Source organism: Phalangium opilio, unplaced genomic scaffold (assembly GCF_054372755.1).
Source record: "Phalangium opilio isolate 3A_F unplaced genomic scaffold, DU_Popi_V2 ptg000061l_1, whole genome shotgun sequence".
Classification (NCBI taxonomy): domain Eukaryota; kingdom Metazoa; phylum Arthropoda; class Arachnida; order Opiliones; family Phalangiidae; genus Phalangium; species Phalangium opilio.
Genome location: NW_028324178.1, coordinates 1,509,927 through 1,524,961, shown reverse-complemented (window position 1 = coordinate 1,524,961; position 15,035 = coordinate 1,509,927). Strand labels below are relative to the sequence as shown.

Sequence of the window (15,035 nt, the reverse complement as noted above, 5' to 3'; positions counted from 1 at the left end):
TTTTCTAAAACATACCTTCGCTTCGCTATCCTAAGGATCAACAAGCATCACTATTTTTAACATTATTCTAAACTGTGAACCTTCAGTTAAAGAAATGAGAGCTTAAGCCAAACTAGACGTTGGAGGCTCTGAAGCTGGGGGTTCCCGCCGTCCGCAATCCCTAAATTACCGCCAACTTGGAATCTGCCGAAAATTGCCGAATCCACAATAGGGGAACACTATTTTACCCCGAAATTATTTTTGCCGAACTTTTGCCGAATTACCCCGAATTCTAAAATAGTAGCAATCTCCCATGCGTCGTCTGCTAAAACATCCTAAATGACTTCTGGCTTCGCCTTCGGCTTTTCGGGGTAAATTAGTGACCGTTTCGGCACTTTTCGGCACAAAAGAGTGGGGTAAAATATAAAATACGGCCCCCACACTAAAAGTCGCAATTAAATCAAGCAAAAATTCAAATCCATTTCAGAAACTAAATAAGCTTAACTAATCTACCCTCTCTCGCCCCAACGACTATTAAAATAATAAATGTTTCGGCAAAGATCAAAAACTCAACTAAACATTGACATTAATGTGAACTGTTTATTGAATGTCAATTTATAAGCTAAATCTACTCTGCCGAACCACAATCCAACGTTAATTTCACTTAATTAAGTTTAATTAACGTAAAATTCGACCAAAAACGTACATTTTTGCGACAAAAATTAAAATAACTATTAATTAAACTACATAATTAAGATTAAAACTAAGCTATAAGCTGGTAAATCCCCTTTTTTCCCATTTAACACTGAAATTAATTTATATTATCTTTATAATAAATTAATATTCAGGAAATTCCAAAGTTTGGGGTAAAATAGGGTTTGTTCGGCAAAATATTATGGGCGTGAAATGAAAAAATATGCCGAGTCTTTGAAGAAGCGCGAAATTCAAAAGTTTGGGGTAAAATAGGGTTTTTTCGGCAAGGATTGAATTTTCAATTAAACATTGATATTAATGTGAATTATTTATTGAATCTCAATTTATAAGCTAAATCTACTCTGCCGAACCACAATCCAACGTTAATTTCACTTAATTAAGTTTAATTAACGTAAAATTCGACCAAAAACGTACATTTTTGGGACAAAAATTAAAATAACTTTTAATGAAACTACATAATTAAGATTAAAACTAAGCTATAAGCTGGTAAATCCCCTTTTTTCCCATTTAACACTGAAATTAATTTACATTGTCTTTATAATTCATCGATATTCAGGAAATTCCAAAAGTTTGGGGTAAAATAGGGTTTTTTCGGCAAGGATTGAATTTTCAATTAAACATTGATATTAATGTGAATTATTTATTGAATCTCAATTTATAAGCTAAATCTACTCTGCCGAACCACAATCCAACGTTAATTTCACTTAATTAAGTTTAATTAACGTAAAATTCGACCAAAAATGTACATTTTTGAGACAAAAATTAAAATAACTTTTAATTAAACTACATATTTAAGATTAAAACTAAGCTTTAAGCTGCTCAATCCCCTTTTTACCCATTTAACACTGAAATTAAATTATATTATCTCTATAATACATTAATATTCAGGAAATTCAAAAGTTTGGGTAAAATAGGGATGGTTCGGCAGAATATTATAATGAAAAAATATGCCGAGCCTTTGAAGAAGCGCGAAATTCGAAAGTTTGGGGGTAAAGTGGGGATTGTTCGGCAAGAATTGAACATTCAGTTAAACTTGGACATTTATGGAAATTATTTATTGAATCTCAATTTATAAGCTAAATCTACTCTGCCGAACCACAATCCAACGTTGATTTCAACTTAATTAAGTATAATTAACGTAAATTTCGACCAAGGTTTTCACTTGAACGAAAAAAGCACTTTCCAACTGGACGTCAAATAAGTTTTATGGCTTTTCGTATTCGATTTCCCGCCATAATTTAAAATGGCGACCGAAAAATGTGAAAAAAACGTTCCTGCTTTTCAACCAATTTCACCAAAAAAAAAAAAATTATACATTACGTCCATGGATAAAGAATTAATTTTGTTTATAGTAGTTTTCACGGTACAGGATAGGCAACTCCCTATTTCCGAGGACAGCTTATTCTGTATATACTCTGTTACAGCATCGGTTGTCAGCACGCGCAAAGCTATGTCTCTATGTAACGTACCTTTGTGCGTGCTGACAAAAGAACCAAAAAAATAAAGATTTTCAGGATTAAAAATATTAGCGAGTTTTCTTAGCTATGTCATACCAACGAGCTTTATGGACTCTGAGGCTTACCTTCCCGCCATCTTTTGAAATAGCGTGCTAAAAAATTTCCCAACTTGCAACACCGGGGCTTTTTACTGCTAGTCTTTCATATAAGCCTATGACTAAACTTTTATATAATTATTTTAACTACAGTACAACCTTCGACAGCCTTTCCTTAAGTGTAAATAATTTAAATCCATATCGAAGTATGGCTCCAAAGCTTTACTTTACTATATTAGTTATTAATTTTTCGGGATTTTCACTAATTTGGACCGAAGACTTCATTAGTCGCGTCATTTAAGATTGGTAAATGAAATATTTAAACGATCCTTTGAGAAAAAATTTATTTTGACACTAAACATATTTAAAAAAAACACTAAAAAAAAGGTAAATGGATTTAATAATTTTTAAATAGTTTTAAAAGAAAAGGTTTTAAGGGTTTAATATATATTTTTTTTTAATTTAATTTTTTTATTTTTATTATTATTATTTTTTTTTATTTATTTATAAGATTATGTGTAGTAATATCCACGTCCTCCTCTTCGACCCCGGCCGTACGGCCTAGGCCAGCTCTCTCCCCGCCAGTATGGGCCTTTGTTTCCATAGCGCCGCCCACGCCCCCGGGTTCGGCTGGGTCCAGCGGAGCCTGCGTCCTCCGCATGTTCCTAATGGATAAAGTAAAAAGGTTATATAAAAATTAGTAATGATTTTGTGCCCATTTCATTCTACCTTTTAAATGAAGTCAACGACAGAGTAAATTCAAAAATTACAGTGGAACTTACATATTTGTCGGGCCCTTCGATTTTCTCTAGCGCTTCTAAGCCTTTCGAAGCTTTATCCTGCTCATCCAGCAATTGCTGGCCAAAGAGATTATTTGTGCGTAATATTGTTTTATTTTTCATCAGTTCTTTGGTTCTTGGGAACCCGTCAAATATATTGTCTCTTCGCCGTTCCTCCAAACCTTCCATTTGAGCCAAAACCTTTTCTTGACAATCCTCTATCGAGGCCTTTATTCTCTCCTGAAAATAAAAAAAATTTTAATAATAATTAATGACATTTTAAGAAAATGACTTATAAACGTATAGCGCCTTAGACGTTTCGAAATTGCAATTTTAATTTAAAGGGATAGTTGCAGCTTATTGCTAGGACCGTTTATTTAGATTTTAGTTACAGTTAACATTACCAAATCATTCTGCTTCTTGGCATCGTTTAGTTCCGTGAGAACATTACACAGAACATGTTCTGTTTGGAAGTATATCGCTTCCTTCTGTTTAATTCCGGAAGAGTACCGCTTGGATTGCTTTATGAAGTCATCGACTTCCGGGACGAACGTGTTTTCCTCAAAATGGGTCTATTGAAATAAAATTGCGAGTTTTACTATCCGAATATCGTATACCCAGATGAAATAAAGAAATTTTGAAGAATAGCTTTTCATGAAGATTAAAGCTATTCTTCACTATATTAGAAAGAGTACTGGAGTTAAGGGTCCGTCGAGTTTTAGAGTTATCTTTAATCGATCTGATAGACTACTCACAAGTTGATTCATTATAAATTTGGAAATTTACTAGATTGAAGAAAAGACACCACAACTAAACTATATCAAAAACGAAGTGAGCTCTAGCCTGCTCTTGAGAAAAGGATCATTCTGAGAGAGGGAATCAGTATAGCCCGAGGGATTGACTATAACCCAAGGGATTGAGCATAGCACGAGGGGTCGGTCATTCGAAGAAAAAGAAGTTAATCTTGAAATCAATGCAATTTTTATAAATTTCTCTATATTTTGTAATTTATTCGTGGATTTCCATAAACTTTTATATATTTTTGATTTTCTTGTTGTATTTCTTTATTTATGCGGTAATTACGAAATAAATTTGGATTTCGATAAAAATCCTTTTTTATTTTTTAACAGTAACATCTTTTCCCCAATAGATACGTAATTCAATATGCAATTTCGCATTTAACAAGTTACTTTCGATCTTCAACAAATTATAATTTTTTTATGGGATTATTAAACATAAGATGGTTTTTGTATTTTGCCAAAAATACGATGTAATTTTTTACTTCTCACAGGATGTTTAGAAATGACCGACCCCTTGGTATAAAACCCTTCATCCCTGCATGATGAGAAATGGGGGAAGGAAGTTTAAATTATACAGGGTGTTCCGAAAAGGATGGTAAGTACAGTGAGTTCTTCCGCCATTTCGAGTCGAAAATGTTCTATGACATTTTGCACAAAGGAACACCTTTTACAAGTTATGAACGCAGTGTTTTATTGATGAGCCGTTAAATTTAAGTAAGAAACGGCAAGACAACGCAAATTCAATTGTATAGGTTTTGAATTACGCTTGATTTATATAAAATCAATCCTAAAACCCGCGCGCTCTTAAAACAAAGTGAACATTTTTTAAACACGGACTGTTCAAAATCTATACAGTTTCGTTCAATAAGCATTATTTTTGGATTTCCTACATAAATGTAATGTAACTTCAAAAAGGTGTAACTTGTGAGAAAATTTCATGGAACAGTTTCAGCTTAATATCGACCAAAGAACCCAATGCACTTCGCTAATAGATAATTGAGTCCAGTCTGTAGTAGCGCTTAAAATAAGCGACCCTCTCCCAGTAAATGCTTACGGCTATTTCTGTTTTATATCATGTACCAGCGGACGGCTACATAGTGTTAACCTACTCTCATGCCTATAAGCGCAGCATTCAATGGGTACACAATGATTCCTATTAGCCATATGCATTCTTGGTAATAAATTTATAGGGATCGAAGGAGAGATATGGTTTGAAATATCCTCTAGCTCTGTCTAGTAATAAACTTAGGGTTGGTGACTTTAGGATCGCTTGGAAACCCCTTTGTGCTAAAAGTAGAAAAAAAAAACAATTAGCATGGCACCGAAAGACCTGGGAACGTATCTTAGAATTGAATTCTTGCCGCAACATAAAAGAGCGCTTATCAGCCCTAGACAATATACAGTGCGTAAAAATCAGAGACCCCATATTTTGGGAAAAACAAGGTGAACACCATATTGAAATTAGTCTTATTTATTTTTCAACACTCTTGGACATTCAAGTAAAAATTTGAAAAAGAATCACGATTAATTTTGGCATTTTTTCGAGCATTTATTCCAAAAATCCAGACTACTTCTTACATTACGCCAATGCCAACAACAACAGGGCAGGTCAAACTAAGACCCACATCGTAGATGATCATCATTATTTCGCACTGTCCTGGTCCGTTTACGTTCTTTTGTGTTTTAATGATCAGACTGCCCAGAAGTAGTCTGGATTTTTGGAATAAATGCTCGAAAATTTTTTTACTTGAATGTCCAAGAGTGTTGAAAAATAAATAAGACTAATTTCAATATGGGGTTCACCTTGTTTTTCCAAAATCTGGGGTCTCTGATTTTTACACACTGTATATTGTCTAGGGCTGATAAGCGCTCTTTTATGTTGCGACAAGAATTCAATTCTAAGATACGTTCCCAGGTCTTTCGGTGCCATGCTAATTGTTTTTTTTTTCTACTTTTAGCACAAAGGGGTTTCCAAGCGATCCTAAAGTCACCAACCCTAAGTTTATTACTAGACAGAGCTAGAGGATATTTCAAACCATATCTCTCCTTCGATCCCTATAAATTTATTACCAAGAATGCATATGGCTAATAGGAATCATTGTGTACCCATTGAATGCTGCGCTTATAGGCATGAGAGTAGGTTAACACTATGTAGCCGTCCGCTGGTACATGATATAAAACAGAAATAGCCGTAAGCATTTACTGGGAGAGGGTCGCTTATTTTAAGCGCTACTACAGACTGGACTCAATTATCTATTAGCGAAGTGCATTGGGTTCTTTGGTCGATATTAAGCTGAAACTGTTCCATGAAATTTTCTCACAAGTTACACCTTTTTGAAGTTACATTACATTTATGTAGGAAATCCAAAAATAATGCTTATTGAACGAAACTGTATAGATTTTGAACAGTCCGTGTTTAAAAAATGTTCACTTTGTTTTAAGAGCGCGCGGGTTTTAGGATTGATTTTATATAAATCAAGCGTAATTCAAAACCTATACAATTGAATTTGCGTTGTCTTGCCGTTTCTTACTTAAATTTAACGGCTCATCAATAAAACACTGCGTTCATAACTTGTAAAAGGTGTTCCTTTGTGCAAAATGTCATAGAACATTTTCGACTCGAAATGGCGGAAGAACTCACTGTACTTACCATCCTTTTCGGAACACCCTGTATAATTTAAACTTCCTTCCCCCATTTCTCATCATGCAGGGATGAAGGGTTTTATACCAAGGGGTCGGTCATTTCTAAACATCCTGTGAGAAGTAAAAAATTACATCGTATTTTTGGCAAAATACAAAAACCATCTTATGTTTAATAATCCCATAAAAAAATTATAATTTGTTGAAGATCGAAAGTAACTTGTTAAATGCGAAATTGCATATTGAATTACGTATCTATTGGGGAAAAGATGTTACTGTTAAAAAATAAAAAAGGATTTTTATCGAAATCCAAATTTATTTCGTAATTACCGCATAAATAAAGAAATACAACAAGAAAATCAAAAATATATAAAAGTTTATGGAAATCCACGAATAAATTACAAAATATAGAGAAATTTATAAAAATTGCATTGATTTCAAGATTAACTTCTTTTTCTTCGAATGACCGACCCCTCGTGCTATGCTCAATCCCTTGGGTTATAGTCAATCCCTCGGGCTATACTGATTCCCTCTCTCAGAATGATCCTTTTCTCAAGAGCAGGCTAGAGCTCACTTCGTTTTTGATATAGTTTAGTTGTGGTGTCTTTTCTTCAATCTAGTAAATTTCCAAATTTATAATGAATCAACTTGTGAGTAGTCTATCAGATCGATTAAAGATAACTCTAAAACTCGACGGACCCTTAACTCCAGTACTCTTTCTAATATAGTGAAGAATAGCTTTAATCTTCATGAAAAGCTATTCTTCAAAATTTCTTTATTTCATCTGGGTATACGATATTCGGATAGTAAAACTCGCAATTTTATTTCAATAGACCCATTTTGAGGAAAACACGTTCGTCCCGGAAGTCGATGACTTCATAAAGCAATCCAAGCGGTACTCTTCCGGAATTAAACAGAAGGAAGCGATATACTTCCAAACAGAACATGTTCTGTGTAATGTTCTCACGGAACTAAACGATGCCAAGAAGCAGAATGATTTGGTAATGTTAACTGTAACTAAAATCTAAATAAACGGTCCTAGCAATAAGCTGCAACTATCCCTTTAAATTAAAATTGCAATTTCGAAACGTCTAAGGCGCTATACGTTTATAAGTCATTTTCTTAAAATGTCATTAATTATTATTAAAATTTTTTTTATTTTCAGGAGAGAATAAAGGCCTCGATAGAGGATTGTCAAGAAAAGGTTTTGGCTCAAATGGAAGGTTTGGAGGAACGGCGAAGAGACAATATATTTGACGGGTTCCCAAGAACCAAAGAACTGATGAAAAATAAAACAATATTACGCACAAATAATCTCTTTGGCCAGCAATTGCTGGATGAGCAGGATAAAGCTTCGAAAGGCTTAGAAGCGCTAGAGAAAATCGAAGGGCCCGACAAATATGTAAGTTCCACTGTAATTTTTGAATTTACTCTGTCGTTGACTTCATTTAAAAGGTAGAATGAAATGGGCACAAAATCATTACTAATTTTTATATAACCTTTTTACTTTATCCATTAGGAACATGCGGAGGACGCAGGCTCCGCTGGACCCAGCCGAACCCGGGGGCGTGGGCGGCGCTATGGAAACAAAGGCCCATACTGGCGGGGAGAGAGCTGGCCTAGGCCGTACGGCCGGGGTCGAAGAGGAGGACGTGGATATTACTACACATAATCTTATAAATAAATAAAAAAAAATAATAATAATAAAAATAAAAAAATTAAATTAAAAAAAAATATATATTAAACCCTTAAAACCTTTTCTTTTAAAACTATTTAAAAATTATTAAATCCATTTACCTTTTTTTTAGTGTTTTTTTTAAATATGTTTAGTGTCAAAATAAATTTTTTCTCAAAGGATCGTTTAAATATTTCATTTACCAATCTTAAAGGGAGGGTGAAGTGGAAAATGAAGTGATTTTTTATCGATTTTTCTACAAATTATAAGACCAGCCTTCATAGTGAAGCATTCAGGAAATACTTCCGAATGATTTTAAAATTCAAATTAGGTTCAGATTTTAAGGATAATTTTAAACAAGGACTGCCGACCAATCGCGTAACGCCCTGCCTTTCTGTTAACAAAATTCTCGTGGCACGTTCCGTGTTGAATGAAATTTATCACAAGATTTGATAAAATAGGCCTTTTCAAAAAGTCCCCTATACAAAATATGTAGCCGGGGGAAAAAGCAGAGATGGAAGGCATTTTTCCCTCCCTAATTTCTGCGCGCGCACCTGTGAAACGTCATTTTTAAAATCGCCTATTAGGCGCGCGACGTGGCGCGAGACACGGAACGTGCAACGAGAATTCTGTTAACAAAAAGGCTGTTTTCAAATACATGTGAAATTTCCTACATCCTACTACACTTAAGGCCTAGAGGTCCGTGCACTCGAGCTAAAAAACTCGTGGAAATTTTAAATCCTGAAGATCCTGAAGTTTTTCGTCTCTTGACAGCACGTACAAACCTACGTTACATAGAGACTTAGCTTTACGCGTGCTGACAACCAATGTTGTAACAAAGTATATACAGAATAAGTTGTCGTCCGAGATAGGGAGTTGCCTATCCTGTAGAGTGAAAAGATTTTCCTCACGCGCATTCTTTATCCATGGTATCATAGAAAGAACGTGTTTGGTTCGTATAGTACTGTACCGCTTTATAGTGCATTGTAACTTTTAAAGTTAATGGTAATATCACATTTTATCTATATTACTTTTCGATTTGCATCATTTTGTGAAATTAATATGAGGTTCTGAAATATATTAATTGCTAAAAGCATAAATCTAAATCTAATAGTACTTATGGCAGATTGGCAACTTTAAGCCTTTGCCCTTTTGTGTGTAGTAATGTAGTTAAGTTAGTTTTGTTAGTATTACTAATATAAGAAAAAATCAGGCCATTTGGCCTGAACCCATGCACTTGCCATATAATAATAGCCACAGTAGTGACTTAAATATAGAGCTGAAAGCCACTTGGCTTATAATAGAGTGCCACTCTTTTAGTGACATTTCTACATTTCATGTAGTTAAAAGGCACTTGGATTTTAATAGGATGCTACTTTTAGTGACAATTTCACAGAGCTCAAAGCCACTTGGCTCATAACATTAATCAAAGAGGCCACTTATTTCAGTGACAATTTCACAGAGTTCAAAGCCACTTGACTTTAAATATTACTCTAAGAGGCCACTGTTTTAGTGACAATTTCTAAGAGCTCAAAGCCACTTGGCTCATAACATTACTCTAAGAGGCCACTGTTTTAGTGACAATTTCTAAGAGCTCAAAGCCACTTGGCTCATAACATTAATCTAAGAGGCCACTTATTTCAGTGATAATTTCACAGAGTTCAAAGGCACTTGGCTTATAATATTACTCTAAGAGGCCACTGTTTCAATGACAATTTCTAAGAGCTCAAAGCCACTTGGCTCATAACATTAAAAGAGTCCACTATTTCAGTGATAGTTTGAGAAAAGCCACTTGGCTCAGAATAGGATGCGACTATTTCGGTGACATTTTTAGAGAGCTAGAAGCCACTTTGTTGGCTTATAATGTAAAAATAAGACACCACTGTTTCAACGACAATTTGAGAGAGATGATTGTAATCCTCTTGTATTAATACAAAACTCTAAAAATATGAATAGTGATAGTTGATAAAATTTTGGCAAACGTTTAACAATGAGTACTATCGAGGATTTGTCTGTTGAAGATAGCGAAGACAATTATGTCCCATCAGATAATGTTGGCAGTAGTGATTGTACTGATGATTGTGATAGGGATAAGCGTGTCCATCATTTGCAATTTCATAAGTATCGGGCCAACAAAGAGCCTCCAAAAGGCACTGACAAATGTGACATACCTTGCAATGAAATGAAATGTAACGAATTTGTTGAAGCTGAATGCAAGAAGTCTTTGGCTTTTAAAAGTAATGTTCACCAAACTCTGAACATGAAACACGTGATTAAGGTTTTAAATTCTGTGGAAGATAGCACTTTTGATCAAAATGTTCTAAAATTCTGTCCAAAGAAGGGGATAAAAGGAGGTGATATTTTTATTTTATCGACAAGTGATGTAATGAAAGTGAAAGACCTTTTCAATGATGGGATGCGTTGGCAGTTAAAGGCAACTGCATCAAACAAAAAGCAACCATCTATTATTAAACGGACTTTCTATGTAAGGACTAATAATTCTGCTAAAGGCTGTAATAAATTCCAAAAGCACGTCTATACCCTTGATGTGGATAAGGGTCCATATCCTGTTTTGGTACATTACAAAGGGAATGAAAAATTGTGGGTTGATAGACCCCATGGAAATACAAAGAAAAACACAAAACGCCATTGGTTTCCAACAAATCGTTCAACGTTAACTTGTGTGAAAACTTTAACAACGAAGGCTACTGCTCCTAAGGATGTGTATCATGAAATAGTAACAGATGTTAATAAGCAGTTAAAAGAATGTGAATTAGATGAAAATCAACCCAATATTCTTGAAGTAGAGCCGCGAGCAATGCCAAGAAATACCAAACAAGCTGAAAATGCAAAGTATTTGATAAAAAAGAAACAAAAAATAAGCATGGATTCTGTTCATGGTGTAATAATGTTGAAAGAAGGAAAATATGAAAATATTATTAGAGAAATTGATTTAGAAATTGATCTCTCCATAGTTTTTGGTGACCCTGAAGCGATAAAATTGGCACGGCGTCTTTTAAGGCAGTGTTTTAATGATGAAACTATTGAGCAATGCATCACTTGTGATACTACATTTAACCTTGGGAATTTTTACATCACTACCGTCGTCATGAGAAACACAGAAATAGAAAATGACCCCCTTTTTCCAGTGTTGTATTTACTACATCAAAACAAATTTGGGTCTGTTCACAACAAATTTTGGGCAGAATTAGTTTTAGAACTCAACTTCGATGACCTTGGAGGAAATGCTCCAATAGTAACAGATCGTGAGAGGGGAATCGTTGAGGCTATAAAAAGAAGTTGCCCTACAGCTGGTCAAAATTTATTGTATTGCCACAATCATATTAAGGATAACATTATCTATTGGTTTCGCCGTTTTAAGGATGTGGATGATGATATACCAGCTTGTAATTTCCACTTACAGGAGTTACTCAAGTGCGAAACTCGAGATTTATTTGATGAACTATATGATGAATTTCATAGAAAATGGTCAGGGAAATTTCTAGAGTATTTTGATAAACATTTGAAGGAAGATCTCATAAATCATGCTATTGCGGCAAAATACCTGCGTTTTTCTGCATTTCACGAAAAAACTCCAACTAATAATCTCAGTGAATCCTTTCATAAGCAGTTGAAAGACAAAACTAACAATACCGAAGTTGATTTTGACGAAGCTGTATTAATTTTCACCCTTTTCCAGCAACATTATTTGTTTGAATTTAATCGAGCCTATAAAAATCATGGAAATTATTATTTAAAAGAAAATTTAGAGGCTGAAGTTCTAGACCTGCATTTAGAAGTTGATTTAGTTCCAATTATTGATATAGTCCAAGCAGTCAAGTCTGGATTATATTCTGTTCAAGAACCGAATAATCGTCTCTTGCATTCCAAATATGAATACAGACTATCATTTACAACATTAGCCGAAATGATTATTGAAAATGGACTAATTGAGCTCTGCCCTCACTTACAAGTTTATAAAGTCAGAAACCCTTTTCACAAAAGCCGTGTCTATGTTGTAAACGCGAGAGACTCTAAAAGAGAATGCTCTTGTAGATATGCCAAAGGACAGTGTTCTCACCTTTTAGCTGTAAAAATGTTATGTGAGAGAAGTACTCCAAGTGCCAAAAAACCGGCGTTTTCACTCTTTGATAGCTACAAGGTATCATCAACAGGAAAGAGAGGCCTCAAAGGAAACTTTTCAAACCTAGTAGATTATACGATTTTAGATGCCCCTGATTCCATAAATGCCAAAAGCAAAAATGAGACTCTACTTACGTCTGATGAAGATAAAGTTAGTTTATCATATGATGCTAAAGTCACTACAGGAACGTTGGAAACTTCTAAATTTGACATTCACCCCACCAAGAAGGTAGTGACAAGCGAAAGTATAGATGGTGATAAAGATATTGAAATAGGTTTGAAGTCCGCGCAAAAAAGACTTTCATTAGACTTTGATTCATCCGAAAATGAACTAGATACCAATAACAAGGCTTTTGTTGAAGATGATGAAGATCTTAATGAAGTGTCTCGAATGATATCAGATGAGGCAGATGCAGTTAATGAAATCTCACCAGCCATAAATAAAACGAGAGAACCAGCAAGAAAAAGGATTGTTTCAAACTGTGACATATCCGAAAACGAGGCCAATTCTGATTCGAGAAATGCTAGAGAAGGTGATAAAGACAGCAATAAATACGAAAACGAGGCCGATACTGATTTGAGGAATGACGAAGAAGTTGATGAAGAGGTGGAACCTCATTGGGGGCCCAGTACATTCCCTCGTGATGACGAAGGGTATGAAAAAAAGATCAAGGAAAAAACCTTTGAATCTCTAAGTCCAGAAATACCCATTTCTATACCTCTATTAGAGAAAGCCATTGAATCAGTAATTTATGAGGCGAACTCAACTGAATTATACAGTCTTTCAAAAACTCATGATTATACTCTTGTAGAAAGTGACCCTACATTAATGCGTATCGTATCTCTCACGGTTCGAGAGAATATAAAGCCCAAAAACGGTTTCCTGTTTTTTTTAATTCCCTCTATGAAATTGGAAAATCACATAATGCTTGGTGTAGCAGGCTGCAAATCAAGATCTATAACAATTTTGGATCCTTCACAGGATAAATTCACGGTTCGTGACTTCAAGGAGGAGTTTAAAATTCTTAGTTTCCTTTCAAATGCTGCTTTTAATTTCAAGCGTAGAAAATGGATTGAAAAATGTTATTGCGGTTTCCCCAAAACCAAAAAGTCGTCAGATTTTGGATTGTATTGCGTATTGTATGTGTATTATTGCATATGTTGTATAGTCCCAGAAGAAGGCGGAGCCCTTAATTTGACTCTGCATCGAAAATGGCTATTATTTTTAATAAGCCCTTCAGAAATTCAAACTAGGGAGTTAAGGAACAGAGAAAAAAATCAAGATAATACAGTCAAAAGTAGACGTATAGCAAGTAAAATGAATGAGACCAAAAAACAAGACCTTTCACGTTCAGGAGGTACCTTAGAAGAAGAGTTAGATTTTGATAATTTCAAATGTGATGAATCTTGTGAGAGAGAAATTCAAAGTGACCTTCGTTATAGAAGCCTTAGACCCAGAGAGCTTATTGAATTTTGCATTTTGGACAAAGCACTGATTACTCTTGTCAAGCACTTAGAAATGAACGCCGTGTTTTTGGTAGTACCCATTACCATTTACCAGTATATGTTTATTGAAGACGAAGGGCAAATCCAACGGCAAGTAAAAGGCTTTTTTCAAAAAAGTAACTGTGCATTTTTAGGTGGAAGTGACCGCCATTTGATCCTGGCTATTCCACGTAATGTTGGCTCTTCGGACCATTGGCTTCTAGGTGTCATACGAAGTAATGGTCAAATAACGATTTTTTATTCTATGGAAACATCATCGAATGTGTTAAAAAATCCCACGCCAAAGCTAATAGCATTAGCGAATTCACACTTCAACACAAAAGTATCTGAAGATAATTTTAAAATTGATTATATCAACCATGGAATCCCACGTCAACCTTCGTCAAACTATTATGACTGTGGTTTGTTTACAGTCGCATATGCATTTCATTTTTTGAAAAATAAGAACATATGTGACTGGCATATGAATTTAGATAGCTTCCAAGGTCGTCAATGGCTATACCATTTAGCTAACAAGTTTGAACAAGAGAGTTTTTCTTATGAAGAACTTACAAATTTGTCCTAGAGACTGTTGCTGAGGGAAACGTCGTTTTATTTGCCTCGAAACTGATACTATTGCCAAAGCTCAGTCGTTTTGCTAGGAGAAAGTAAACTTTTGTCCGCAGGGAGGATATGCAACGTGGTACGCATTCACGGAAAGCAACTTTAGGAAACCTTTAAAACGAATTTTTTTGATCTGTATGGACTGAAAAAGTCGAAGAATGTATTTTAAATTTTTAAATGCAATGTCATGAGACTTCTTTCCTTTGATCGCTATGGTTTTCCAATCTAAGCCTAAGGGACTAATCGTAAACAGGTAAATAGTGGTGTTTTATAAATAATGATGTTTGTTATGTCACAATACATGAATGTGACCTGCAAGTCTATTTTTACTATGGGTTGGGGTGGGGGGGAAAATTTAAATGCGAGGGTACCTTGTAAAAAATATCTACATAAGAGCCAAATTTCTTGTAACTTTTCATCATTCTGCTCCTGACCGCCTTTGAGGTCACTTTACGTTCCAATGTTGCGTCATTTCTTTGGCGAGTTTTATTGTTTGGAACATTCAAATTAACTTACTCTAACAAAAATAATGAGTCCATATCATTTTCTTTTAGTTCTTAAAGGAATAAAAGCAATAAATTTAGGTCGTCCTTTGCATAGGTTCGGGTAAAAATAGCATTGATAACAAACAATTAACGAATTTA

At 34.7% G+C, this 15,035-nt stretch overlaps 3 protein-coding genes across 3 annotated transcripts; 2 read left to right on the top strand and 1 right to left on the bottom strand.

Annotated features, from left to right (window-relative positions):
• Positions 1-2,572: 2,572 nt before the first annotated feature.
• On the bottom strand, positions 2,573-3,259 carry LOC149663547 (uncharacterized). Its single transcript, XM_089842107.1, has 2 exons — positions 3,028-3,259; positions 2,573-2,910 (listed from the first exon to the last, which is right to left on the bottom strand). The coding sequence occupies exons 1-2, from the start codon at positions 3,211-3,213 to the stop codon at positions 2,758-2,760; spliced, it is 339 nt and encodes a 112-aa protein (XP_089698233.1). The 5' UTR covers positions 3,214-3,259; the 3' UTR covers positions 2,573-2,757.
• Positions 3,260-7,634: 4,375 nt separating this feature from the next.
• Positions 7,635-8,321, top strand: LOC149663546 (uncharacterized). Its single transcript, XM_089842105.1, has 2 exons — positions 7,635-7,866; positions 7,984-8,321. The coding sequence occupies exons 1-2, from the start codon at positions 7,681-7,683 to the stop codon at positions 8,134-8,136; spliced, it is 339 nt and encodes a 112-aa protein (XP_089698231.1). The 5' UTR covers positions 7,635-7,680; the 3' UTR covers positions 8,137-8,321.
• A 3,690-nt stretch (positions 8,322-12,011) lies between these two features.
• LOC149663545 (uncharacterized) lies at positions 12,012-13,910 on the top strand. The gene is made up of 2 exons (XM_089842104.1): positions 12,012-13,640; positions 13,726-13,910. Exons 1-2 carry the CDS (start codon positions 12,068-12,070, stop codon positions 13,776-13,778), a joined length of 1,626 nt encoding a protein of 541 aa, XP_089698230.1. The 5' UTR covers positions 12,012-12,067; the 3' UTR covers positions 13,779-13,910.
• Positions 13,911-15,035: the final 1,125 nt, after the last annotated feature.

What these genes read in the sequence shown, in the direction of transcription:
- LOC149663547 (XM_089842107.1), bottom strand. Translation starts at nt 3,213, where the DNA reads ATGGAAGGTTTGGAGGAACGGCGAAGAGACAATATATTTGACGGGTTC. An exon ending in TCGAAGGGCCCGACAAATAT is followed by an intron (nt 2,911 to 3,027) that starts GTAAGTTCCACT and finishes TTTATCCATTAG; the next exon opens with GAACATGCGGAGGACGCAGG.
- LOC149663546 (XM_089842105.1), top strand. Translation starts at nt 7,681, where the DNA reads ATGGAAGGTTTGGAGGAACGGCGAAGAGACAATATATTTGACGGGTTC. An exon ending in TCGAAGGGCCCGACAAATAT is followed by an intron (nt 7,867 to 7,983) that starts GTAAGTTCCACT and finishes TTTATCCATTAG; the next exon opens with GAACATGCGGAGGACGCAGG.
- LOC149663545 (XM_089842104.1), top strand. Translation starts at nt 12,068, where the DNA reads ATGATTATTGAAAATGGACTAATTGAGCTCTGCCCTCACTTACAAGTT. An exon ending in AGACCTTTCACGTTCAGGAG is followed by an intron (nt 13,641 to 13,725) that starts GTACCTTAGAAG and finishes CCTTCGTTATAG; the next exon opens with AAGCCTTAGACCCAGAGAGC.